The 27,967-nt window shown below is 38.7% G+C and overlaps 1 protein-coding gene across 1 annotated transcript in view; it reads right to left on the bottom strand.

The window, feature by feature from the left end:
- LOC139694340 (transforming acidic coiled-coil-containing protein 3-like) overlaps positions 1 to 27,967 on the bottom strand; it is a 48,257-nt gene that overhangs the window by 16,449 nt on the left and 3,841 nt on the right. Inside the window, exons 3-5 of the mRNA XM_071592842.1 lie at positions 16,803 to 17,041; positions 13,140 to 13,306; positions 6,624 to 9,058 (exon numbers count right to left, since the gene is read on the bottom strand). Coding sequence (XP_071448943.1) covers positions 6,624 to 9,058; positions 13,140 to 13,306; positions 16,803 to 17,041 — 2,841 coding nt within the window. The remainder of the gene's footprint in view (positions 1 to 6,623; positions 9,059 to 13,139; positions 13,307 to 16,802; positions 17,042 to 27,967) is intronic.

Below are 27,967 nucleotides of genomic sequence, written 5' to 3'. Positions count from 1 at the left end.
TTACATCCTATTTTAGCAGTCAAGAAAAAAAAATGGCTCTTACTTCGTGCCAGTCATTAAAAAAGCAAGCAGGATATATGACATTGAAAATTGCAAGAAAGTAATTGATATCAAGACGCTAATAATTTTTACACCTAAATTTACCCTGAATAGGTTACTTCATTAATTTAAGTGATGAGCTTTATCATTTATACCATAGCTATTATCCAATTTATTATTAATATCAGCAACATGTTCAAAATTTTTTTAAATTAATGGAAAAAATGAAATATTACAATTGTTTAGTGAGATTTTTAACAAACATGTTAATTCAAATTCATCATATTGTATCAAAATTTCTAATGCAAAATGCAGGTATACTGCTCGAGTAACTTTCAGTTTAACCCTCTTTAAAGGTTTATCCTGAAAAAAAAATTACTTAAATTTTACCCTCAGGTCCTATGGGAGTCAAAATAGTTTTTGTACCTATCAGGCAGTTGATGCTTAAATGACACAAACAGAATCATAATATGGACCTAAGGGCCAGTATTATGACTCTCAGAGTCTATGTTAAGCATCAACTACCTGATAAGCATAAAAAGCATATTATAACCCTTTATTAAGGCATTGGATGCTGTTAAACACATGGTTTATTAATTTAACTTCAGGAAGAAACCTCAAAAACTAAACTAAGAGCATTATGTAGCACGGCTTCTTCTGTTGTCGCAAGTTTAACACAGTATAATAAAATTCACCCTCCCATGGACAACTCAGCCATAGTGAAAGGGTTTGTGCATTCCAATGACCCCTAGTGCTGTGCCGGTGGGAGCACAGATAAAAGCTCCTGGTATGGTTAGGTTAGGTGCCAGACAAAAAGTAGTCCACACAGCATCTGTTTCTCAGTGAGGTGGCTACAAATACATCTGACCCCAGTTGGGTGGCCATTGAGTGATGGTGTCACATTAAAAACACTGAACACTATTGAGGAAGGCAATGTGAAACCACCTCATTTATTATTCCTTAGTTGCTAAGATGTGTACAGTAAAGAGAATAAGTCCTTGCAACTATGGGACTCTGTCCAATGAGCCATGTATTGTGCCCGGTAGTGGGAGAGGCAACCACCTAACCAATCCCTTGGTGATAGCTATAGAGTAATGCACAGTGGAGAGGACGAGAGTCAGCTATGGGTTGGCATAATAGTGCATAAAAATGTAGGAAGAGGCATAGTCAACATAGAGTAAGAAGATAAAAGAAGAGAAGCAGAACTGACACACTAGTTCATTGTTCAGGTTAATCAACACCAACATTTGGTTTGGGCACCACAAAAGGCATAGGAAAATACCATGTGAATAAGAAAGGTATGAGTTAGATTATATTATGGCCAGGCACAAATTTAGGAATTTTAATTTGCTGTTTCCCAGGAGCTGATTCGGATTTTGATCACAATTTAGTAGTAATCAAGTATCGCATCTGATTCAAAAAGATAATGCAGGAGCCGCGGGTTAGGTAATGGAATGTAGAAGCATTAACTGGATTGACAAGAAAAGTGCATCAGCAGGCTGCAGAGAAAATTATGAGTGAGGCAAAGGAGCCAAGTACTATTGAGGAAAAACGCCAATATATCACAAATGGTATATGGAAAGCCATGAAAGAAATTATACGAACTGTTAAAATAAGAAAAACAAGGAAACCATAGATGACGGATGAAATGATTGGAAGGATAGAGAGAAGGAAATCGAAGAATGCAAATACAGAGTTATGTAGAAGGAAGAACAAAGAGTTTAATAATAATTTGAGAAGGGAAAACAACAGGCCAAAAGCAGTGTGGTGGAAGACACAGTGCAAGGCTATGGAAAGTTTGCAGAGGAAGTGTGAATTGGTGGGCTATACACAAAGGTTAAACCACTATTGGAAGTAAGAAGGGAAAATCTGTGATAACAATTAAAGATAAGTTGGGTAAAATAATAGTTGAAGCAGAAAAGATTCAAAAGACATGGATTACACAGAGGAGGTGCATGGTTATGAACTTAGATCAGCAAGGGTAGACGTGGAAAGAGAATAGCTTCAGTCCAGGAATACTCGACAATGAGATTTATTTATTTCACATTAATCCAAAAACAAAGCACATTGGCCATTTACGTTGGACTTTAGATAGAAAGGGCATTAAGGAAAATGAAATCAAATAAGGCCAAGGGAGTAAATAACATTCCAGCAGAATTACTAAAGAGGTTTAGGCAAATGTGGGAAGACGAGTCTTTATGCACTAATCCATAACATTTATGATAAATCTGGCCGGAAGACTTTGCGAGATCAGTGTTAGTTCCCATTCCAAAAAAGGTGAAGCTGCATCATGTGGGGACTACAGAACAATAATTTTGATTTCCCATACAGCTTAGTGGTCCTCAGGATCATCAACAAAAGGATGGAGAGCAAGGCTTATTATGGAGGCAAGATTACTTAGGAGACGATCAGTTGTGGTTTAGGAAGGGTAGAGGTACGTGCCATGCTATCGCAGCAATGAGATCACTAATCCAGAGGAATATAGAATTCAACCGGGAAGTATTTGCCTGTTTCGTAGGTTTTGAAAAGGCATTTGACAGAGTGAATTGGAAAAACCAATGACTGTATCGCAGAAAATAGGAATAGATTGGAGGGACAGGAGTCTAATGTGCAACCTGTACATGCCTCAGACCTCTCAGATGCAAGTAGGGAACAGAAAGTCCCAATGGGCAGTGTTAGGAAGAGGTGTAAGGCAGGATGTCCGTTATTACTGGTGCTGTTCAATGTAAATGTGGAGGAAATGATTAAAAAGGCATGAGAAGAATTGGAGGTAAGAATAATAGTAGGAGGGGAATCCGTAAAATCAGTTAGGTTTGCTGATGACCAAGCTCTAGTTTGTCAGTAAGGCCAAGGGGTTTCAAGCATTGCTGAGTGAATTGGAAACTCAGTGCAATAGATATGGCATGAGATTATACATATAAATAAAACAAAGCGATTTCCCGGAAGAAAAAAGCTAAGCTAAACATTGAAATAGGAGGGAAAAACCGAGAGCAGTAGGAAGTTTGCGTACCTCAGAAGTGTTTTGGACCGAAATGGTCAAAGTAGTAGGAACGTAATGAGATAAGATTAATAACCGAGGTGGTTTCCCATTCCCTGCCTCAATGGTTTTTTAATGAGACACCATCACTCACTGGCCACCACATTGGGGTCAGATGCCTTTGCTGCCACTTCACTGAGCAGCAGATGCTGTGTAGACTACCTTTCATTTGGCTCCTATCCCTTGACCTATCTGGCATAAGTGACCCTACCAGGAGCAAATAATTGCTCCCGTCAGCACAGCTCTGGGAGTTATTGGAACCCACAAGCCCTTCCCCCACGTACAGGATGCAGTCCACAGGAGAGTTTACAATACAAATAATTTTTAATAATTCAGATATTTAGGAAGAAAAAGATTGGCTTTGTGTTATGTGTTCAGGAAATTGTTTGATTCACTACAAAAATATGATATTCCAATGACATTTAACTAATCAGCAATGTACTCAGTATCATGGCTATGAATTGTGGATGGCTTTCCTCTTCTGAAGTTGTTAGCAAGAGCAGGAAATGACAGTGATGCAGAATATTCAAGATATTAAGAGTAGGTTTTGTATGCACTAGACTTTGCGTTGCTGGACAAATACTTAGATATATTTTATTGAACAATTAGGTTGGTAGTTCAGGTTTATAATTGTGATTTGTTACATTTGGCTATTATTTGGTTACACCTGTTTGCTCTCGTATAATTACAGGTACACTGAACATATGAAAAATTTCAAAAAGCATTTAGAGACATAGATCTTCATGTTGTACTCTCATTATTAAGGAAAAGTATTGCATGGTACATTTACAAAGAATGTATGGTGACAAGTTGGATTCAAGCAGGTTTGGTACTTTTCTCATTTTTGTTTAAGCTGTGTTTCTATAGGGTAGTGTGTGAAGACTGGCTGGATTGCAAAGGTGCAGAGAACTTCATCAATGACTTTAAGAAGCTCGTAGATTCAGAGGGTCACCTGCCACCACAGGTTTTTCATTGTGACAAGAAGGATCTCTCCTGGAAGATTATGCCAAAGCATACCTATACAACATCAGAGGAGAATGCAGATAATACTATTTACGTAAGTATATTTGGTGGTTCATGTATTTTGATGGCAATGAAGAATCAACAGCCAAATCAATATTTTGTGTCCACTAGGTAAAAATTTCAGCGAGTGAATATCAATGTTAAGGAATATGAATGCCTGTCAAGCAGAATGAAAACATTTTATGTCATTGCTGTAATATGTTATTCATATCATATTATGACATTCATGATGATAGATATAAGGAATGTTTAATTTTATAGACTGAATGATGGTTAGTCTGAACATCTTTCATCTTTTGAGAAAAATATGCAATAAAATAGCACCAGGTTAAACTATATGTACACATGCAGCCTATTGTATACTGGTGACTGGTCTTAAGACTTTAAAAAACTCATTTAACTGATGAAAAACCTAGAATAATAATGCTTAGAATAATGCTCAGAAATATAATAATAATTTAAATTACTTTTCATAGACGTTTTAAATATTTTTGTGATGAAATTGCCATTTAGACAAACTCATTGATGTGTTAGAATTGTGGCAGATATTTTTCAATGACATTGTTGTTGTAGTAGTTACCCTCTTCAACATTACAGCATTTATATCAAACAGTAATTTTGAGGCTGAATATGAGTCAGTTTTTACCTAAATTGAAATCTTTTCAAGATTTCCAATCACAAGAGGTATTTCTACTGATATTAATCAGTTGTTGCGGACATTGTGACTTTACTCACAAATTTTATAATGGCCAATTTTGATTACAGGTACCAATATAAACTCAGCACTCATGGAAATGCAGCTTTGTTCGGTAGACTGCCCATACAGGATGACAGAGCATGCAACTCTTTCCCTGTACCAGCAAGGGTGCTGATGATAGTTGAGGCCCCTTCCACCTCTCCAGTCGTCATTGCTTATTCAATTGAAAATTAATTGGAAATAAAAGGGCGTCCTCTTGAAGCTCTTTAGGCCATTTTGCATGGCATGAGTTTTTCCAGGGACTCAGAAGCCCAAGTTTTCCTTCAAGGGTCAATAAGGAGCTTGACTGTGATGGAGGGATGCCTTCTGTACGGCTCTATAGAGTAGCATTGTCCCCCAATCTTAGGAGAAAGACCTTAGGAGCTTTTACATAAACCTCATCAAGGTTTTGGGCAAACAAAAGCTGTGGCTCATAGCTATGCTTTGTATTCGAAAATAGATGTGACACAGGGATTACGGTTAGTCCTTGTGAACGAAGTGCCCTAAGCTAGAACAAGACCAGAAAGGCTCCAGTGGTTCCATGGAATGAACTAGGAAGGATTTGGTCTAGGTTTCACCTGGGTTTTGCAGGCCCTTCACACCATAAAACTTGGAAGATGCCAAATCTAACTGGGTAGAGGTGGTATTCACAAATGGGTCATTTCCTTCTACCACATGTATTTCAAGTTCATGTAAAGACATTTTAGCTCATACTCTCAGCTCGTAGGCTGCATTATTGCATCGTGATGGTTTATTGGATGGCCAGCATTCCAAGCTAACCATTTTATACAGTTTAAAGAGCAAAAGGGGATTGAAAATTACTTAACAGCTCCCAATCATCCTGCATCTAATGACCAAGTTGAACGAACAATTCATGAACAAAAGGAATTTCATGCAAGCATTCACCTCAGAAGTGGGTGTTTCAGGTGCCCAACATTCTCCTGAGAACTGAACAATTCCCTTATCCTTCTGTGGCCTACGAATTCACATGAGGGGGACCAAGTGTATTTCCTCAATTGCATAAGCATGGGGAAGTTATCATGGGGTCATTACTATGAGCAGGTTCTTCTCTTCCTTAAGTTCTAGCTCAGGGGGGTCATATAAAATGTTGTCATTTTAGTTCAGAGGAGCACGCTAAATGTCATATGGAGGTAACGTGGGAAAGCACGGGAAAAGCACCACCCTAATAAGGCAGTTGCTATGCACACTGAAAATTTATTTAATGATAATTCTGTGTCCCATTCTCAGAAAATTTTGAAGCATCAGTGAAAACAAACATCCCTAACAGCTTTCTAGTACAAAATAATTTGGAATGTACCATAAATAATGAACTGATTAATTTGATTCTTTTTTGTTTCCTCCAATAAATCGAATTTGCATTCCAGGTCTGTTCATTCCACATATGAAGAAAAGATTAATATGATTCAGGATCCTAAACAATGCATATGTAATATTCTTTGAAATAACCTTGTACATTATTGATTTCTTTTGGCAAGGAATGCATTAACGTAATTTACATTAATTTATCTGGGAAAATTTGTTTTCCTAAAAAATGTTTCACATTATGAGAAATATCCCCAAATAAATCATTCACATTGTGCAAGGTTCCATATTACAATATCCATTGAGTTTCCCACTATAGGTGAATTTCTTTTAAATACACTGCAATGATTTGAAAATGAAAGGAGAGGCATAAAAAATGACACATACCATACGCATATCAATCAAGAAGAATTAACAAAAGCATTCATTTTGAGCTTAATGGACACGATGAGTCCCTTTACTCACCTTATCCGCTCTCTGGACACGAGTATTATCAGCAGCAACGGCTGGCTTGCCCTCTTTCTTTGGGATCACACTCTCTGGTGCAGGAGATTTCTCACGAGGGGGTGAACTTTTCACCCTGGGCCTTCGTTTGAAGGGATCGACAGTCTCCTCCGTCAGCTGTTGACCTTCACTCACGGGTGGAGGGGACGAGTTCAATTTGGAACGTCGCTTGAATGGATCAATTTCCAAAACACTGGATACCTCAGAAGAAGGATCACTTTTAGACACGTCAAATGGAGCCTTTAATTGTCTATTAACAGGACTGGAGCCCTCAACTTTGTTGGAATTGTCAGTCATTTCTTGAGAGCTGGAGCAGTTGGAATCCTCCTCTTCCAAGGGATAGCTCACAGAACTTTGACTGTCACAAAATTCACTAACCTTACCATCCCCTGCAATGAGAATCTGCTGTGATACTCGAGCAGCTTCCAAAGCAAACTGATCCAGGATATCATTACTGAGCTCATCCAAAAAACTAAAATCCCCCCTGCTGGGACTTTGCTCAGGCACCTCCTCTTCCTCTTCTTGAAGTGCACTTTGTTCGACAGAAGATACCTTTTCACCTAAACTATCGAAACAAGGTGATATTTCACTGGCTGCACCAAAGAAACCACCTTCATTGCCAGCCTCTTGAAGATCTTTCTCTTGACTACAGCATAGATCCTTCAGTTTAATTAAGAGCAAGGATTCATCTTTAGAGCTGGATAAAATATTTTTCTGGACGGTAACTTCATTTTCTACAGAATCAGGGATGCTACCTTCATCACTCAATTTTTCCTCTACACTATTGTTGGCAGCTAATATGCAAGTAGCATTTCCATCAGATAGAGAGTATTCATGGGATGAATGGGAAGCAAATGAATAGTCTTTTACGTTAGAATTAGTATCTAGATCTCCAAGGTGAAGTGGTACAACCACACGATGGGGCTCAACAGAACTGCAATCGGGCCCTTGCACCGAGGTATTCTCAATCAATTCAGGCTTGTCAACAAGATCCTGAACAGGAAATAATGAACCCGTAGACACTACTATAGAAGGATTTGCATCCTTGAGCACAGGAACTTCAGCAACAGAGCCGTTACCTACAGTTGAATCAAGGGGTTCCGAGTCAGTACTAGCAACTACCTCGGGCAACGAAGCAACAGCTCCAGGCAAACTAAGTTCCTCAAGTTTTGGTTGCCCGATAGAGATTAAATCATAACCATCCCTTGGATGTTTTACTAAAGACCCATCAGCATTTCTTTCATCGATCGATACGATAACTACTGAATCAGTATCCTCACGCCCTGCTTCTGGAACACCACTACCTTTTTCAATGGGAATTACAGAACCGCTTTCAGTAGAAGTGGACGAAACTGGACCTGGTATATAAACACCCTTATCTTCTACTGTCACAGCTGCTTTGGAAGCGAATCCCTCAGGAATGAACGGACTATCACACTTTCTACTACTGTATGGTAAATTAAGTCCATCAGTATCAATGCAATTAGTTGGAGTTAATGAAACTGAATCTGAAGTCTCCAAATCACCAAATTTGGATTTGGCGGCAGAAACTAAGTCAAGATCGCTCACTAAGTCCTCCTCAACTGACTGTATATTGTCTGTCTCAACAAAAAATGTTTTATCGATTGAACTACCTTGCAGGCATTCAATATGTTTTTCTTCTGATTGACCATTTAATGTCTCACCCTCTTGTTCATTAATGAATTTGGGACTTACTTCAATGGGGTGCAAACCAACCAGCGAATCAAATTTCTCTTCAGTATCAAGATCTACAAATGTATCAACACCTTTCACAATTGTGCCTTGAGATTGATCAAGAGAAATTGACACTGCATCAACAGAACTAAACTTAAGTTCACTCTCATTGACATGGGAACACTCGGAAGGATTTTTAGGCTCATTTACACCAGCTAAAACAACCGTATCACTCAATGCTACATGATCATCAGCTGGAGAGCAATCTGAGACTGAGTCATTTGAAATACCCTCCGAACCCACATAGCTTGAGTTACAAGGTAAGTAAACTGAATCTCCAGTGCTCGAGTCTACCGACAAATTTCCCAGCTCCGATGGTTCTCTCTGCGAGCTCTCTTGGCAAACCTCTGAGAATGAGCAAATATCTAATCGTTGAAACTGGTCAATCAATGACTCGGACAAGTCTCCCCCAGCTGCACTGAATGTAGAAGACAAAACCTTTTCAGGCACACTTAATTGCCCAACCTCTGGGGGCAATGCAAATGTGGAATCAGCTTGACTCTGGGTAGGAGAATGGGTCTCATCAGTGGCAGGAATCTCCTCCACTGGAGCTCCTACAGATGGTGATGCAAGATCCCTAAATTCACTAACATCAGGTGGTTCAGTTTCACCAGCACTCTCATAGTCATTGGTGTCTGTATCTGTAGGTAGTGCAAAAAGAGCAAAATAGAAATTATTTAGCAAGCATTATTAAGAGGGAAATTAAATACATATGTATTTAAAAATTTATAACAATCAATGGTTATTTAAAAATAACTATTCAGAGATAGATAAATTGTAATGGAGAATATCTTCACTTCCCTTAATAAACTTATCTTGCATATTCAAAATATATGAGGGTACGCTGAAATGTAATACACACATGCTTGTATAGTGTAAACAAAAACAAATAGCAAGATTCAGCAAAAAATACATTAAAGTACAATTCTTAAGTTTCAAAATCATACATTTCTTTTTCAACATAGTCACCGTTTAGGCCAACACATTTCACCCAACGGGTAACAAGTTTTTTCCATTCCGTCACTGAAAAACTTCTGACTTTTCTCAAATTCAGCACTCGACAGCTGCCTTTACCTCATCATCCGAGGTGTCTCTTGAGTTGAGAAAAAAAATTAAAATTGCAAGATGCAAGAGGGGGAATAAGGAGGGAAGGAGGGTGTGGGATCAGTTCAAATTTCAGGTTTCATGAACTTCTCCAGTTGCACACCAAGTTTGTGGACTAGCGTTGTCATGTTATAAGATCATTGGCACCAGGCTGCCTTTAACATGATAAACCCGACATCGGAGGTGTTTTAGAGTCTGTATATACTGAGAAGAATTTACCGTTGCCCATCGTTCCAAATAATCTGGTCACATCAACTCAGTGAGTATCCCAAAACACAGTCAAAAGAAGTTTAATCAACAATTATGGCTTTTCAGGGCTCGGAACCACAAAATTTTACCACCCATTGCTTTACAGTAGACCTTTCAACATCATCACCGCCATAAGCATCGTCACCAAAAACACCCTTTAAACAATGATGAATCTCAGTAAGAGTCAATTTTTTAGCATTTACAAATTCAATAACAGCATGCTGTTATCAAATTTTTAACTACTAGCTTTGATATAGCACTAGAACAATTCTCAATTCTTTGTCTTCTCAAAATCCACTGGATGAGTGCAATGACCTGTGCTTGAGCATTGAGGGGGAATGCTACTTCCACGTGCCACCTGGCATGCTTCAGAAGGTCAATTCGTTTGCACTCTACAACCATGTCTGCATTACTTTTCAGCCTACCGTTGTATAACCCCCATTTCAATCCAATTTCAATAGGAACACAAAAATTTCACATTCAAGGGTCTGCTTCCCAAAGTCAATTTACAGGTCCTTGCAACTGACTCATGACAAATGTACCAATGTCTGGGATTCAAATAAAGTAGGTAAGAGCAATTTCTAGGTAGTGGTAATATAAATTCCAAAATGCAGGTTTTTCAAAAGTTAGGCAGTTAGGTATAAAGAAACATAGTTTCCCTCCACCTGGGTTTTCAGGTTCTTAGACATGCGACTTCCACCTACCTTAATCTACCTGTGCATTTGTTTACTCTCATTCATCTTTTCCACTGAAATCTATTCTACCCAGCTGGAAGTTTCCAAACACCTCTAGGTCATCCACACTCGAGTTTCCATTCATATCTCCACTCATCCTTGTGGACCCACTCACCAAACACACCCTTGAGAAAATCTTTCGGGCAGTCCCTAAACATATTGTGGCATTTTTTTTAGCATTTTCCAACACTTCTAACTTTATGCTTAGCTTGCTATGAGATGCCTTTTCAAAAAGCTTTTAGTCCTGAATACCCCTGTCGACTAGAGCACGTTTTACCCAGATAGTAAACTTCAAGGACAAAGAGGGAAATGTTAATGGCCTACCCCTTCAGAGCGCACTGTTGCTTTTTATCAATAAATCCTGGCTTTGAATAACCTTGCCATAAAATAAATGTAGTTATATCAGTTCAAATGAAATGAATATGAAGACTGCAAGTGCTTGTTTCCCGGCTATCACTATTTTTAAATATAGGTCTCCCATAAGCTATTTCCCAGTAAATGGGTGTTGTGAGCTACAATGGATTATTTAAATAAGTCACTCCGATTTACAAAGAAGGTAGCGGGTTTGAGTAGCCAAGATTCAAGATGAAAGTCCCAACATTTTAAACCAAATGCAGAGGTCAACACAGGTGCCCAAATAAGGCTGACATATGTACTGAATGGTCATGACCTCAAAAAGGTCACAATGCTGAGAAAAAGTGCAGAGTATAATCGACAAGCCACGATTATTAAAAGTGTATGTGGTGCTTGCTTGAGGACAGAAATTATTTGGTTCTTTGGGTAACAAGAGACCAACGGTATACAATGTATTCGCAAAGTGTGAGCTCAAGAAGTCCATCAATGATTTTACAACACTGGCAAGGAAGTCACTTGAAGGAGCGAGTTTTCAGGATGCCCGACGTCATCCAATGGACTCAGGAGCTCATTTTCGAGGATCCAGGGATATCGATCCGAAAGTTATTCTCGGTTGCCTGCATGGGTGATAAGACTATGTATTGAACCATTGAGGTGCATCTCTGCTACAAGTCTTATGCCATTAAAATAAGACAAACTTTCCAAAGCCACCAGAGCAATGTGAGTTGAATGTTGGAACCTGCTTTTGTGTTCTTTACAAAGCAATGCTGCAGGACGAATCAATTTTTCTCTGACAAAAATTTATTTACTGAGGATGCTAAAACCAACTGCAGGAATAACTACTACCTCACCTCCGACCAAGAAGATGTCCCCATTGTCTTCAGAATGAAATTTCCAGTGAATGCTCACAGCTAAAAGTTTTGCCCAGTGAGGGTGAATTCATGCCACCGCATATCTTTAACAATTGGGAAAATATCAACAAAGAAGTTTATTTGTGTGTTCCGACAAATGTAGTGAAGCTGTGGATGGAAACTGTGTCATCTGGAAGGATGTACGAGGGTCATCCGGAAAGTAGTACCCGTTCGTGCCGCATGAAGTGCTGACGACGCGAGTAGCCGCTGGACGAGGTCAGATAGCTTCAGTGGCTTGTCTGCCTTCTCTGAGCCAAGTTGCGTGACGCTAGCATTGCCTGTGTTGTTTCTGTGATTGTTTACAATGTTTAAAAAAATTGAGAACGCCGCCAGTTGTGAAGTGAGGGCAGTGATTAAATTCCTCAATGCAAGAAACGTTCGCCCATGTGATATTCATCGCCAATTAAAGGAGGTGTATGGAGACAATGTAATGGACGAGTCGTCTGTTCGGCGGTGGTGTCGCAACTTCAACATGGGGAGGGGGAACACACACGACGATGAGCATTCGGAGAGACCGTCTGTCATTACAGACCAACTGGTGAGCTCAGTTGACGAATTCGTGAGGAACGATCGGCGCGTCACAATTGATGACATCTGTGAGCATTTTCCCAATGTTTCTCGAACAATTGTTCATGAAATTGTTAAACACCATCTGCATTATGCAAAAATTTGTGCAAGATGGGTCCCTCGCGTATCTCAATGAGCTGGCGGCGAAGGACTATGCAGCAGGAATACAGAAACTTGTCACACGTTATGACAAATGCCTTAATTTGCTTGGAGATTATGTTGAGAAGTAGTTTAAAGTATCCTCTTTCAAATAAATTTTTTATGTTTGTTAATATTTACTTTTGTGTCTTTATTTCACGAACGGGTACTACTTTCCGGATGACCCTCGTATGTTTTCCAGCACGACGGTGCGCCAGCCCATACAAGTCATTTGGTGCAAAATTGGTTGTCGGACGATATCAATACATTTTGGTCTAGAGTATTTATGTCTCCCAACGGCCCAGATTTAAGTCTATTGGATAACTTTGTGTGTGGAGCGTGGTCGCAAGGGTCTCCAACAAGGTCAGGCATCCAAACATTGAGAGTCATTGAGAGCCATTATTGAACAGATTTTTGCAGATAAGGACAGTGATGCATTGAAGCAGGCCTGCGAATGCTTCAAACCAAGAATGGCCGCCATTCAAGCGAATGGGGGATACATTGAATACATTTGTTGCGTATGATAATACAAACAATGTAGTGCAAAATTTTTGTTTAACACTTTCATTTTTGTAATAAAAAATGTTAGGGGAATGTGTTTGAAATTTATGAAAAAAAAAAGAACTTAAAATTTATTTTCACTTGAATGAGCAGTCTTAACTTACCAGTTTCAGTGTGACGCTTGTACACAGCCTCCGGCTGTAAGAGGTCAGGTAGGTATGCACTTGGGTTCCCGGATGGCTGACTGTAACTTTGAAAGCTCCCTTCTGACACTGATGCTGATGCCACAGAATTTGTCTCCGTATCAAGTATTACTGCCAAATCCTTTTCACTGCCAAGGATAATTTTATAATTGAGGATTAGAATTAAATTAAGTTTGCAAAAAATAGTTTCCAAGAGAACTATGTAACTTTTCAAATAAATAAAAAATAATACATTTCAAGCATTCATTATGCTGCACAATCACCATCAGAAATTAGGCAATTCTTCTGTAAGACTTGAATCAGACCTGGGGTTTAAACCGGTTAAAGTTATTCTGCATGCAAGCCTCTCGATAAAATTAATAAACACCATAAAGTGACTTTCATGTTAATCCAGCAAGGTGGCTAGTAAAATTCTCATTCTTCCAGGATTATTTAAAACCTTATCAGGTTGACTTTTCACTATTCAGATTAACAGTAGTTAATAGGGCATTTTACTTATATGAAGGAATTTTAAGTTTTTCAATGCTATTTTTGTAATGGGATAACTGATATTGAAATGCAACAATTTCAGAGTGTAAAAATCATTCGCCTTGACTGGGATTCGAACCCAGATCCCTCAATATCCGGTCGAGTGCTTTAGCCCCTTAAGCTACCAAGGCGTCCTCTTAAACTCTGAAATTTTTTAAAAGTTATTGTTGTGGCATCTCCCGCAGTTTCTTTGGAATTTGTCAAAGTATAAACACCATAAGTGTTTAAAGTTGGCTTTAACCTCGTGGACTGTGGCGCGTCGCGCACGACTACGAATGCCTGTGACATTGTATGTACGGCATTACGTCACAACATCTTGTTCCTTTAAAAGCCCCAAAATTTCAGAGCTTTAGAGGACGCCTCGGTAGCTTAAGTGGCTAAAGCACTCGACCAAATATTGAGGGATCTGGGTTCGAATCCCAGTCAAGGCGAATGATTTTTACACTCTGAAATTGTTGCATTGAAATGCACATTAGCGGATGACTCCGTTAAAAGTTACTGTTGCGGCATCTCCCGCAGTTTCTTTGGAATTTGATATTGAAATGCTTCACTTAAACATTATTCAAAGTTTTTTTTAACAGATATAGAGAAGAGGCCTTAAGTTAGAATCTCAGTGGTTTCTTTCTTTTATGGTCATGCATAAAAAAATAGTTGGTCATAAATTTCCCATATTAGTAATAAAACCAACAAAACTTTTAAAGTGCCGACAAAAATTAACTGCGGGATAAAAAGTTAATTGAGACTAAACTAAATTTAACGAACATGAAACCAACCTTTCACCATCATATTTTGCCTAAACATAAATGAACTACACACAACACAGTCAAGGATTAATGACCAAAAAACTACACAGGAGTAAAATAGAATATAATAAGTCTAAAATTATTCATTTGAAAATACTATCTGAAATAATAAATTAATAAAAAATCTTAAAACACAGATAACATACACAGGAAATATAGTTAAATAAAAGAAAATGAATATAAAAATAGCCCAAAAAAATCACACAAGTTACTAAACCAAAAGAAATCAATGAGATATTTTAAGAAATAATCACCGAAAGAATTGTCGAGTGAACTCAGAACTTAGCAAAAATGATGGCATGATTTTTGTAACTGCAAAATGTCTTCGCACAACCAACTCAAATGTAGCAATATTTACATTCGGACATTATCTGTTACATCCTTATTCTTAGCAGCTGCATAGATGGCAGAGCTCCAGTATAGACTATCCAGACTCAAACAGATACTCCCATTAGTTGACATACATACATTTAGGCACCCACCTAAAGATATGCACGCCCCTATGCCTAACCAGTTTGGATGCAGCTTATGCCTTTTGACTGGAAGATTGCGAACAAACGTTGCAACTATCATTCCTCTGATCTCAAGTCGGGCCAATATGATAGTGAGTTGGACTCTGGAGTCAAAACGTTTCCATTTCAAGCCAGGATTAGGACTTGGCATTGATATTTTAAGCATTAACTTTTCCCCAATAATTTTCCTACACAAAATATTTTGTGGGCGGAAATTCTGATCATTAAACACTAACATTGAAGGAATGTTTTGCATGGAGAGAAAATACTGAAAAAAATGTCTCACCTTCACCTATCAACTATACAAGTCGTGGTGGGGCAGACGGACGAAATTCAATTTGAAATACCCAAAATTTTAAACAACATGTAGAAGTTGCGATTGGTGCCCCAATAAGCTTGACGTATGTACTGAACAGTCATAACCTCAAAACGGTCGCAATGCTGAGAACAAGAGTGGAGTATAACCAAAGAGTCGTGATTATTGAAAATTGGTGCGCTGGTCACTAGACGACAGGAATTTTTCAGCACTATGGGTACCCAAGATTGGCAGCATACGATTTTGTTGCAAAGTATAAAGAGTCAGAAAAGTCAAACAATGGTTTTGCAACACTGGATAGTAACACTCACTCTAAGGAGTGCATTGTCAGCATGCCTGATGATTGTCAGGGTAATGTTATGCCACCGAGATTCTTCATCAAGGGAAAAAAATAAACAAAGAAGTTCATTTGCATGTTCTGACAAATATAGTCAAGACTTGGATGGAAACAGTGTCATCTAGAAGGCCAAGCTTTTTCCAGCAGGAAGGTGCACTAGTCCATACAATTCATTTGGTGCCAAATTGGTTGCTGGACAATATTGATAAGTTTTTGCCTGAAGAATTCTGGCCTCCCAACAGCCCAGCTTTAATGGACTACTGCGTGTGTGGAGCGTGGTCAAAAGGGTCAACAGCAAGTCCAGACATCCAAACCATGCATCATTGAGAGGCATTATTCAAACAACATTTATCCATATGGACCATGGTGTGTTAAAATGGGCCCACAAATGCTAATGATCAGGAATGGAGGAGGGCGTCATTCATGCCAGTACAATTATACTCTAAGTAAATTTTTTGTTTATGATCAGACAAACAATATAGCATTAAAATGTTGTAAACATTTTCATTTCTGTAATAAAAAGTTTGAAAAAATAATTTAAAAAGTCCGGATATTTGTGATGCACCCTGTACTCAAAAAGCTGCAACCACTAAATAAGCAGGTGCATGTAAATATGTATAGATTTGTATTCAGGAGAATCATATTATTAATGAATCAGTTACTTCCTTCTATATACTGTTTCCCAATGACCTGGGATTTCACAGTAGAGCTCAACTACAATAGAAAAACAAAAAGAGTAATTCTTTCTATTGCCCTTAACATATAAATTAATATTACACATTGTACCATAAAAGCCACAATTACAAGTTCCATGTCATGCATTCAACCTGAATTGGTTACAATGCACGACATTGAATGCACAGCTTCAAAAATCTACCAAAGATATTTCTAGTACAAATCGGAAAACCTGTTGTGGCCTACACATTAGGCTGACATTCAAACGATTTATTGTATGATTCACAATTCAAGTGAACTCTTTCAGATGCCATGACATCACTTACATTGAAATTATACCTTAAAGAAATCAGCAAATTGTTTGCATATGGCACACATTGAACGCTTAAAAAGCATTTCCACACACCTTATCAAACGCAAGCAAAATAGAAAAAAATTGGAATGCAAAAAAACCTTTTCTCATGTGCTGTCGTGACCAATTCTTCAACAAACTCACGAGCAAACTGTACATATGTCTCGTGATCCAAACTCGTAATGACCGCAGTCCTCTCTTTCCAGTCAGAGTCGTCTTCTTGAGGTGGCTGTTCGCTTGGCTTCACCACCCGAGCAGGCTGACTTTGGCCGGTGCTCTCACTTTTGCTAGAAGACTTGGAGCTGGACTCATTGCGACTAGAATTGTGGCCAGACCCACCCTGAAACAACCAGTTTCATTCTAAATTAGTGAATTGGAAATTTCTGTATTGCGATTTGATTCCAACAGATTAAAGAACCTGCAGCCGTTCCAATACACAGAAAATTAGTCTAAAAAATTGCAAGCAGATACTCAATTCAATATCCATGCATTTGTATTTTGTTTCAATAAAAGTCATAACGCACTGATTGAACTTGAACCAATGGCCTATATATGTACACACCAGCAAGGAAAACTTCTTAAGGGGACAAAACTTCCACTCAGAGGCAAAAGTGTCGGACATTGGCAAGTAGCAAACAGCACTGAATTAAAATGAATAAATGAGATCTACAAAGGCGTTTAATTGTAATGTACATCATATCCATTATGTAAGTGGACAGAAGACATTACCGAGATATATGTAGCTAAATACAAAAGAAAGTTTATACCATGCACACACTTGCCTCCAGTCATGAAATTTGTGTACATCTGAAGGTCATTAATCAACAGCAATGACTAACCAATAGCGACATGACTACAAATGGCAAAAACTGCATCTAAATTCTAACTAGCCCAACACTAAAAACATTCTTTTTTTATCTCCAAAATAACCTTTTTTTCTATTCAATAATTCTTTTAGGAACTTCTCCAAACCCATTATCCACTGATTTTTCAGCCATTATTTGAAATTAATTGCTTCAATTACCCCAATGTAGGGCATTCTTCTGGGAAAATTCAATCAATAAATGGAGAATATACGCTTTGCATAGAAATATTTCGGGAAAAGTTACTTGGCACATTTAAAAGTAATTAATAATAATATTTCAGGATTTGTTCATTGAACAACAAACAAGATTTTATCACAAAATGCTAAGACAAAACATAAGTGCAAGAAATTAGCAGAGAGCTGTGAATTGCATGAGTGAGAGTTGAATGAGAGGATTGCATTTTAATTATTCTCAATTAAAAAACTTGAAACGATAAATTCTTCATGATATGTACCTATAATATCACACATGGTATTTTTCTAATGACGCACCAGTTCTCATCACCTATTGTTCTGTTTTCTATTAGGGCATTGCAAACAATTAGCACACCAGAAAAATGTTGAAAATTGACAGATAAATGGCAAATGACGAAATCTTTGAAAGATAAGTTCCTCCGGTGAAATACGTGGAAAAGGAGAACTGGTGAAAGTTTTCGCACATTAAAATTGAGAATTAGTGCACTTTGATGAGCGATACTACTGAATATCATCCCCAGCCCTCTTTTAAATTGAACAAAGCAGCATATTGGGTACCTTGAAAATCACTTTTTAGATTGAAAACAATATTTCCATGGCTAATAGGATATTCATAATTAATGGTATTCATATTCAAAATTAAACAAAGTACCAAAGATTTTTATTATTCACTTAAATAAGAGTTTAATATTTGCACATTACGGTCCAATTTAACAAAATGTATCAACTCTCCTTTAAATGCAGAGTAATGCCTTGCCAGATTGAATAAAAGGGAATTTAAGCTAAACACCTAAAAGATATCATTTACCTAATATTACCACTATTCTCCTCGTACAATGATTTCAATGAAAATCGTTCAGGTATGACACGATAAACATAGTTCAAAGTAACAGAAATTGAAATCACTCTAAAAATTGTCACCAGTCAAATCAATCATGTGATTTTTACAAATTGAATGCCAACAAATATTTTACATGGAGTTTTTGTTCATTGCTTTTCAAATTTTAATTGATTCAAGTCATTTCATTGAATAACTATAGAGTAATGCTCCTTATCTAACTCTAAATCTAACTGTTCAGGGTATAGACTCTATTTATGGATTCCTATTTCTAATTTTTTCCAGATTTTCCTGGTAAAGATACACTAACCCCGATTTCCTTCCCCCATTTCTGGAATTTGAGCACGCATTATTTAGTAGAAAATTCCTCAGTGTTTTACTTGCAATGATAACACAGAAGTCAGTCAAAAAAAAATTTCTGTCGAATGACTCTCCATTCTCGGGATGCCACCACGTAGGTTGTTTTTTGGACAACAGTTTCACGTTTGGGTGTGTTTCATTTTCTTCCCTGCTCTGTGATTGGTCAGCAGTTTCCTGCCAAATCCTTTTCCAAGTGCCTGCTAGGCGGTAGCCATGTTCTCAATTGAAGTTATCTTTTTCCTAGAATATCTTGATTGATTCTCTAATCAGCCTGGGATAATACAGGGATAGCCTGGGATAATATAATATCTCCTCTCTTTAGATATTATTTTGGCTGCATCAAATTTAACGCCATGGTCAGGCCCACTACAAGTGTGTTCGGCAATGGCTGATCAACTAAACTGTTTGTTCCTTGTAGCCCTTTCGTGCTCTTTCAGGCGTGTTTTTACTGATCGGCATGTCTCGCCTTTGTATGACCTTCTGCATGAGCACGGCACCTGGTAGACTCCCTTGTGCAATTCCTACGGAATTTTGTCTTTTGGCTGCGGAAGTAAATGAGATACTTTGGTGAGGCAGTTGTATCTTGTGGTGTTGCCCCCTGTGCCACAAAATTGATTCTGGAATTGACAGATGCTTATCATGGCAGATTGGATAGATTAATTGCCACTGCTTCTAAGAATCCAGGAATAGAAAAAATAGAAAAAGAAAGTCCTGGTAGATTACCTGAATCTTAATTTTTACTCAACCCAGTATTGTCAGTTGCCTCCAAGGAGATAATAATCCAGAAGATAATTCTACTCCCTATTTTTTCTCTGAACTCCTCTTCAGTGTCTTTCACTTCCACATCTGGCTCCACCATTAACAGATTTCTAGACACAGGCATTCACCTCCAAAATGACATATTGAAAACCTCCTTAAGCCTCAATTAAACCCAATTACCATTGATAATACCTCAACAGCCACCAATCATTACACACTGCATCCCCCCCATCTTAACTAGACCAAATTAAGAGAAGGAACATGTCAGTTAACTGGGCATTATTCACTCTCACACATCCTTCCATAAGACAAGGCAAAATCATATTAAAAAGTGAATGGAGAAGAGAGATTTGAGAGCAGAAGAGAACTCTAAGCAGTCCCTTCATTGGCATCAAGCGTACAAGCTGGGATCAAAAGTCATTTCTGTATTTCAACCTCACTCCATGGTTATGGGATTGATGGCCTACTCCCTTACAGAGCACTTCCTCAAGAGACTAATAGTGAGGCTAAAAACAACTGAGCATTTTACACAAGGGTCTCATAGAACAGTGGAAGGGAAAAAATGTAACTTTTATAGAATTTTATTAACGTTCAGCATTTATAGATTTGAGGTTAGGTGATCCAGGTTTTGCCCAGAATGCCATGGGATGCAAATAACCTTCTTTTACAGTAATGATTTGGGAAACAGGATTGGCCCGAAGAATGACAGCATATGTAATACAGAAATGGGTAGATAAGGCCATAGAAACACATTAGTAGCACGTTTATGCCAGTTTTTTTTAGGACGAAACATGCCTAACAATTTTCTTATCAGGCAGAGTATGTGCATCTCCAATGCCGAATTTGGGTCCAAATGGATGCCAAGAAATGTTTTGATGGAGGTAAATTCTATATTTTGACTATTAAAGATTTTGATATTTCTTTTTGCAAGCTTAGTATTCCCTCAGTAATGGTAGTTTGTGATAAATTTGGTTCTTGCAGGCATTTCTTAGAGACTTCTTGATTATTATCTGATATCATCAGTCAGTCGTTGGTTTTGGCGGATATTTCCACCCATTTGTAATCTCTGCATTTTAGGTAGAAAACAATAAAATGATACAGAACTTTAGCAATAAATTCCTTGTCACATTCTCCCCAGGTATCTAATCTATACACATTCCCCCAAATCCCTAAAGGCGATTTTCTTGAGAACAGTTTTTCTTGAGTGTGTACGCTGGGTAACATAGTTGGCTCAATTTTACGGTTACAAACAATAAATAGTGATTGAATAAGGAAGAGGCAAGTATTTTTGCGGTCACAGATGATTTTTCAAAATTTGTTAAGATGTTATCAACCTGTATGCATGTCTGAGAACTTGCTGTGATATGAGTCGGCATTTAGTCTTTGTGTACCCAGTATAACAATTCAACGGGCTTTAAAAGTTGTTTATTAAAAGACTACTTTAAGAGTAATACACCTCCATTTTTGTATTCTGCTGGTCCAATGTTCACATAAACCACACAACACTTTGATTGTTTCCAGTAATGGTACTTCCCATTCTAATAAATTAGTTTTAATACTCTGGATATTTAAGTGTAAAACAATTAGTGCATCATCCCTTGAAGATTAAACTCCTTTTCCAGACAGGAGTAGGCAATATCCTTTTCCAGACATGGTATCGGTGAGAGGCATCAAAATTATTGGCCTATCTAGGTCTATTTTGGAATCTAGTCAACTTGAGTTAAAGAGGCCTCAATCTTATTTTTAATCAATCTAAGCTGGTGTATAGCCACATTTTCTGGTCATATTGCAGTATTTAGAAGTTCATCGCTGAGTGAGTCATTGGGTGTGATTTTGAACGAAGCATAAGGGCCCCTCCAAGCATTGAGCGTTTGGGTTCTACCTAAATTATGAGACTGAATTTTGAATACATTGAACAGATTCAGGCGAGATGTAGTGGCAGTTGGTCATTATAAGAAAAACAAATTTGCGCTTTTCCACATATCAATTCCCTAGCTAAGAATCTATAACACTCATCCCACTCACGTAAATTTAATCTGGAGATTCTACACAACGAAAAAAATGGCAAAAGACAGAAAGAAGAGAGGCAAATTGAAATTGTAACATTAAATATCAATGTTCATTTAAATGAAAATATTTTTATAAGCCACTCTTATCTCCTCAGGATACTGTTTCTACAGCAAACAGTGAAACTCCCTCTCTCCAACAGACAGTAATAAAGGGGGAGGGAACCCAAAGGGCTCCTATTAACCTTTTAAACTACAAAAATTTCCATAACTTCCTTCAAGATAAATTAAATATTTCAAAATACCTTCGCGCTTGCTGCATGGAATATTTGTAAACCAGAAATAAATTCTTTATTTTGAGGAAAAAGTAAAATATTGGGCTTAATAGAAAAACGAACATCTGATTGAAACTTTAACAAAGATGTTTTTAATAAACAGTTTTTGCTGAAACAGCACGTGTATGGGTACAGTGTAAATACAGATTCACCGATCGGACACCAACAAACAATTAAAGGCCATTTAAACATCCAGTGATGGGCAGTATTCATGTATTAGTATGAAACATTTGGGCTGTTCCAGGCCAGGTATGTAAATTGTTTGACTGTATATTTATAGCAAAACCATGTGAAATGGCATTATTTACTAATTGTGTCTCCTTTCCACAAGAATTTCAACAACCATTATCACATATTGGCATATAAATTTACAGTATGCTATCAAGAAGTCATACCAAAGTAAGAGACTAATAATGCCTCTAGGAATAGATACCAAAAACTCATTAGCCAAAAGCTCAAGCCTCTCCAAATAGCAATATTAAAACTTTCTAAATCAATTTAAGGTATGAAAAATAAAGTTCTAACAAAAAAATCCACAACAGGAGGTAAACTAAATAATATGCACTATTTGATGTGGGTACTGAGAGATTGGGGATGCATGAGATTTTAAAATTAAAAATATCATTAGCCTATGATGTAATGTGGGTAAATCAGTCAATAAATTGAGTTACGCAGACCAAAAACCTAAAAATAAAAACTAGTGGGAAATAAAAAAAGGGAATTTCAATACAACCAAGAAACATGTCGAACCTTTTGACGGGCATATGCGGAAACTATTCTAATTGCGATCAATCAGCGTGCGTTCAAAGACTTGTTGACTACATTCAATGATAAACACGTCAAAAACGCCTTTTATTTACCTTCTTGGAAGGCTGTAATAATTTCACTAGGAAATCCATGGCAATGCGATCTTGCTTGATCCCTGCGTCGTATCCAATTGGTTTGTGCAACAGTTACACGGCAGTGCAAAACCGACCCGCGCGTCCCAAAAATATAACATGCTCGGGGGTGGGGGGGCTCAAACAGCGAGCCATTCGCCACGGACTCGTGCCAAAATACGTCTGAAGGAAATAAAAAAAACCTTCCCCGTGAGGCCGATTCTTTTGACCTACTGACATGACGTTCTAAACGTCTTCATGATAAATAAGCGCAGAGAGGGCAGAGTTGTTTGTTAACAAACCCCAAGGCGCGAATTTCTATTTGCATTCCCCAATTCCAGCATATTGAGGAGATTACCATACTGGACATATATCGAACAATCGCGCGGCAGTATTGCGCTTATTTTCTGGGCTGGCGCGTCAGGCAGGATGGCTTTAACGCGGAGGAAAGGGCGACAGGGTGAGTTCGTGTGATTGATTTAAGTTAAAAAGTCGCTATGATTCTGTTCAAACCAAAGACGAGAGAAACTCAGAACATAAATATCTCCAAGCGCACAAGAAGATGAAAGACTAAGGAGTTTAAGTTAAACAGGGTTTCGCACGATTCGCATGATTTCGTTAGTTTTACGTGCGGTTTTATTCTGTTTTATGGGTGGTGTCCGAACACCCCCCGCCACACGCCCTTGCTGCGGCTTGCGGGGCTATTGTGTAGATGTAGACAACAATTAATTGGCAAAATGCGAATTGAACCCAGGTGAAGAATCATTAGGAACGAACGAAAAGCGTCACATGTTAATGAGACACCCTCGGTCGGGAAATACTGGTTGCAGAAGATAACATGAATGACTTCTTAGTATAAGATACATAAAGCAATTTGAGTTTAGCATTGACAGAGAAGGATTTCTTTTCTTTTCCTTTCACCGCTTTATACTGTTAGGAGAAATCCCATGGCATGCATGTAATGCGGGGAATGGACTGCCGAGTAGATTGATACAGTGCGAAATTTTTCTGGAGCACAACTCAAAACCACAAGAGTAGGAAGCATACATTTAAAAAAATGAATTCCCCGAATACCATTCACCACGTAATACTCAAACGGCTGATGACTCAACACCCCCCGCCACTCGCCATCGTGGTGGCTTGCATGGTAGGACGGGAGGTAGATATTTGGGATGGTGGCATAAGGTTGCATTGTCTTCGCACGGACGCTCTTGACTAAGTCGAAGGGTAGCGGAAATGGAAAAGGTATACAGAAGGTTAAATACTATCTATAGAAATTCGACATTTACTAGGCCAATGACAGGTCATCGCTCGTCATTTATGGTCATTCATAATATTTGGAATGGCATTCTACAAAAAAGATTTCGCCACCAAGCTAAATAAGCGAAAAACGCTCACAAAGACACGGGAATAAGCAGCATACAGAAAGAACGTAATTAAAAAAATTAGGCCAAGAGGAGTAGAAATTTGGCTGTTTCTGTTTCATGATCCCCATCAAAAGATATGAGGGGTAAAAGGAACCATTTTCATTCGATGGTAAGACTATTCATTCACGTCATTTATTTAATTTTAATCAATCTGTAAATACTTCATCTATCTATGGAAAAGATCGGGTGAGTGCGCAATTACCTGACGTGTGCAGAGGGAGTTGGAACAACAGAAATGTTCCAGTTACATTTTATAATATCATCCCATCTTACACTAACCGGACACAAGTTATCCCTCGGGGAGAGACGTTTTTTCTATTAGGACAACAGAAAATTCGTCCTTGCGTCTTCCGACTTAATAAGAATCCCCACTCTCTGGGCTGGAAAAACGCGACCCGATCCAACTATTTCCGCTCCCAACCGAGATTTTCGGCAATCATCTTCTAAACTTCATGGGTTACATCGAAAACGGTCAATTGAGGATCAGCATAAAAACTCTTCCCATTTCGGCATTGAAACGTTGACATGAAAACTTGACCGGAAATCTTAATCAAATTTATTTTAGTTCGATGGGAAAAAACCTCTCTCCCAACACAGCCAATATTGAAGCACCGCCGAAGTCGTCATTGATTGCAGTTAGACAATACTTTTTCAAATTACGTGGGAAACACCACGGGTTAATAATAAAAATACGGGAACTGGCCACACCCTAATGAGGGAAAATGAAATGGAATTCACTGCAACACAATCGTCAACTTATTCGGTCCAACGGCGCCCGCCGCCACAGCAGACGGAGGACGGCAATGATCGATGCAAGTCATGCCCACCTTCTTCAACCAGCCACTCTTTCCTTTCAAGCGTAGGACACAATGGATCGCCTCAAGAGCGGACGACCAGAGTGGAGGACACACAAAAGGACCCAGCGGTCCTATGCCATCAAGCCATTCGGATTACTTATCATTATTTATAAAATTTATTCTAAGAGACATCATTCAAAGTATTGTTTAAAATCATTCCTCCATGACACGTTAATAAATTATTTATACACATTCGAAAAACACTAGAGTAAACGGGCCACGCACTGGCGAAAGACCTTGCATCTCGGAACAACTGTACATTTTCTTGGTTTGCGGGTGCAGATTGAATTCTGAACGCAGCATGCAATGGCTGCAGGTATTAAGGCCTTAACGAATTACCCTTTGCACTCGGAGACTACAGGGCTCAGTCATTAAAAACCTGCGCTTTAATTGAAGCAATTGCGGCAAGGTTCTTTTATCAGTTACGGTTGAGGTCATTGGGACTTGTGAGTCTAGCGAGGTGGAATCAAGCCCCTTAATCAACATCTTCGGCCCAGAGAAATAACTTCAAAAGAACTATATCAACCACAAAAATCGCCTTCAAATAATAGAAAAAGCCTAAGGTAATAATTTCAGCAATGCAGAACATGACGCACGAAAGAATATCCGCATTCGCTAATCTAGTCTATTTATTTTTCATTCAACCTAAGACTTAAGGTGCAATTAGGTGACGTGCTGCACCTTAGTTAAAACAAGACCAGGAGAGGGGGAAGACGTCAAAATGGAGAGGTTCAAACCTTTGAAGCAGTCAGTAACTTCCGGTGTCGCTGTTAACGAAATCCAAATAAGACTGGTCAACACAAACCGGAGAATGTAACGGAATGGGTACCACTGGCTGCATAAGGTTCAAAGGCAGTCGCACGTTTCCTCTTTGTCTCGTGAGACGTGGGGCAGGAGTTAATAGTGGGACGGGACGGATATGGAGCTCAAAGGGGGGGGTGCGAGCGGAAGGGGGGGAGACGATGCCACAAAACCTGTGGCCGGATACACAACACAGAGAGGCCACATGCGAGTCCGAGACCATGTACGGGAGACAATGACACTCACTTCTTCCATCAAAGGCCACCAATGAGCAATGGTCACACACTAAGTGTCGCCTAGGTAACGACAGAAATTAATATTTACTTCGACCATCTCTTCCAGTTGCTATGAAGGATTGGGAATTTTTTTCCGATCTGAGTGTGAAGGGCATCGACTGTCACAACTCGGGATCGTGCAAGGATTCGAAAAACCGCAGGGGCACTGCAACGTTCGTTTGCACCTCGGCCGGAGCTCCTGATCAATACACGAAAATGGGGAAAATAGGTAGGCATTTCGAACGGCACGCTAATTAAAGGCCCATTGCCGATCACTCATCAAACTGAACTGCCCGCTAGCAATATTTGAATCGAATGTGAGGAAAAACACCAGATAATGATGTTTCGCGGCATAACTGTAACTAGACTCGGAGCAGACACTTTCGCGAAGACTGTCTATTTAGAAAAAAGTAGAATACTCACCCTATGAAGAACATTGCCCATGACACAAGGCGTCTCCTCAACGGAAGTTATGTCCTATTGATACACCTTGCCCCCCATCATTGGAACCCCACGACATCCCAACGACCTCTCTAAAGATGGAGTGACAAAGATGTGCAGGGGACGACCGGGAACTGTGTGAGCCACGGGAGGGCGTCCACAGACGTCGGCTGGCGAATGCACAATGAATACGCGGGGAGGATAATTTGCTTCCATTGAGTCTCTCTGCAGTTAGACCCAAGCTATTCATTGACAATGAATGACGTATGATCTCCTCTCAATTTCTTTTGATCTTAGTGCCGACTATATGGAATGTCGAATTGATTAAACGCTCACTTTTGCAGCAACAAACCAAGTTTGATACACAATAAGATTTATGGAAGATTTTAACACACAAGGTATTGCGTGAGGTGGTTTGTTTGTTCAACTCGAAATATTAGCACACTGACCACCTTACTGCGCTTGCGCCAAATTGAAAAAAAATCATTCCATGTGAAAAATGAAAACATGGCTGGTGGGGTACTGAAAGATTATGAGAAAAATTGAGAAGCTTAACCCGAATAGTTCCTTCCGACCAAACCGAAAGATGATGGTACATTAAGTGCACACCCTATCTTTTTAAGGTGTGAATATAATGCGCAACTGATTGGCACGACCCAACCTGACGCCACCGAATTTGATTCAGATCGGTGCAAAAACAAATATGTCGAAAAGAGCTTTCACTAAAGAATATCTAACGTAAATTTAAAAACTATAAACGGTAATATTGAACCAACCATTGACATAGGGGAAATATTCAAGTCGAAAGATATAACACTCTTCTCCGCCCATACTGTCACATACGCTCCACGATACAAACATCAAAGACACAGAACGTAAGTATTTTCGGGAGGAGAATGAGCAACGTGTCCACGAGATCCTTCAGTACCCTTGGAACCTCTTGATACACAATTGCTAAGTACCGTAAAATAATTCACATCAACAATGTAAACAGTAACAGCAGAAAATTACCTTAATGTGTACAGAGCGAAAATGTTGCATGAATCAGAAAAAAAACTTCTTTCAATGAGGAATATGAGGCCAAATGAGCTCGCGAAAGTATTTTATTTAAGAACACGAGAGCGACTACGGTAGCCGCGAGATGGCAGTACCACATTACAACTGTCAATGGAGGAGTGTACTGTATATGGGCGTAACTTGCTAATATGTTAGACTGAACCCATGATACT

The sequence above is a fragment of the Hetaerina americana genome, unplaced genomic scaffold, assembly GCF_022747635.1.
Source record: "Hetaerina americana unplaced genomic scaffold, ioHetAmer1.1.p SCAF_5, whole genome shotgun sequence".
Taxonomy (NCBI): Eukaryota; Metazoa; Arthropoda; class Insecta; order Odonata; family Calopterygidae; genus Hetaerina; species Hetaerina americana.
Note: the sequence above shows the minus strand (reverse complement) of the source record. Positions and strands in the feature narration are given on the sequence as shown.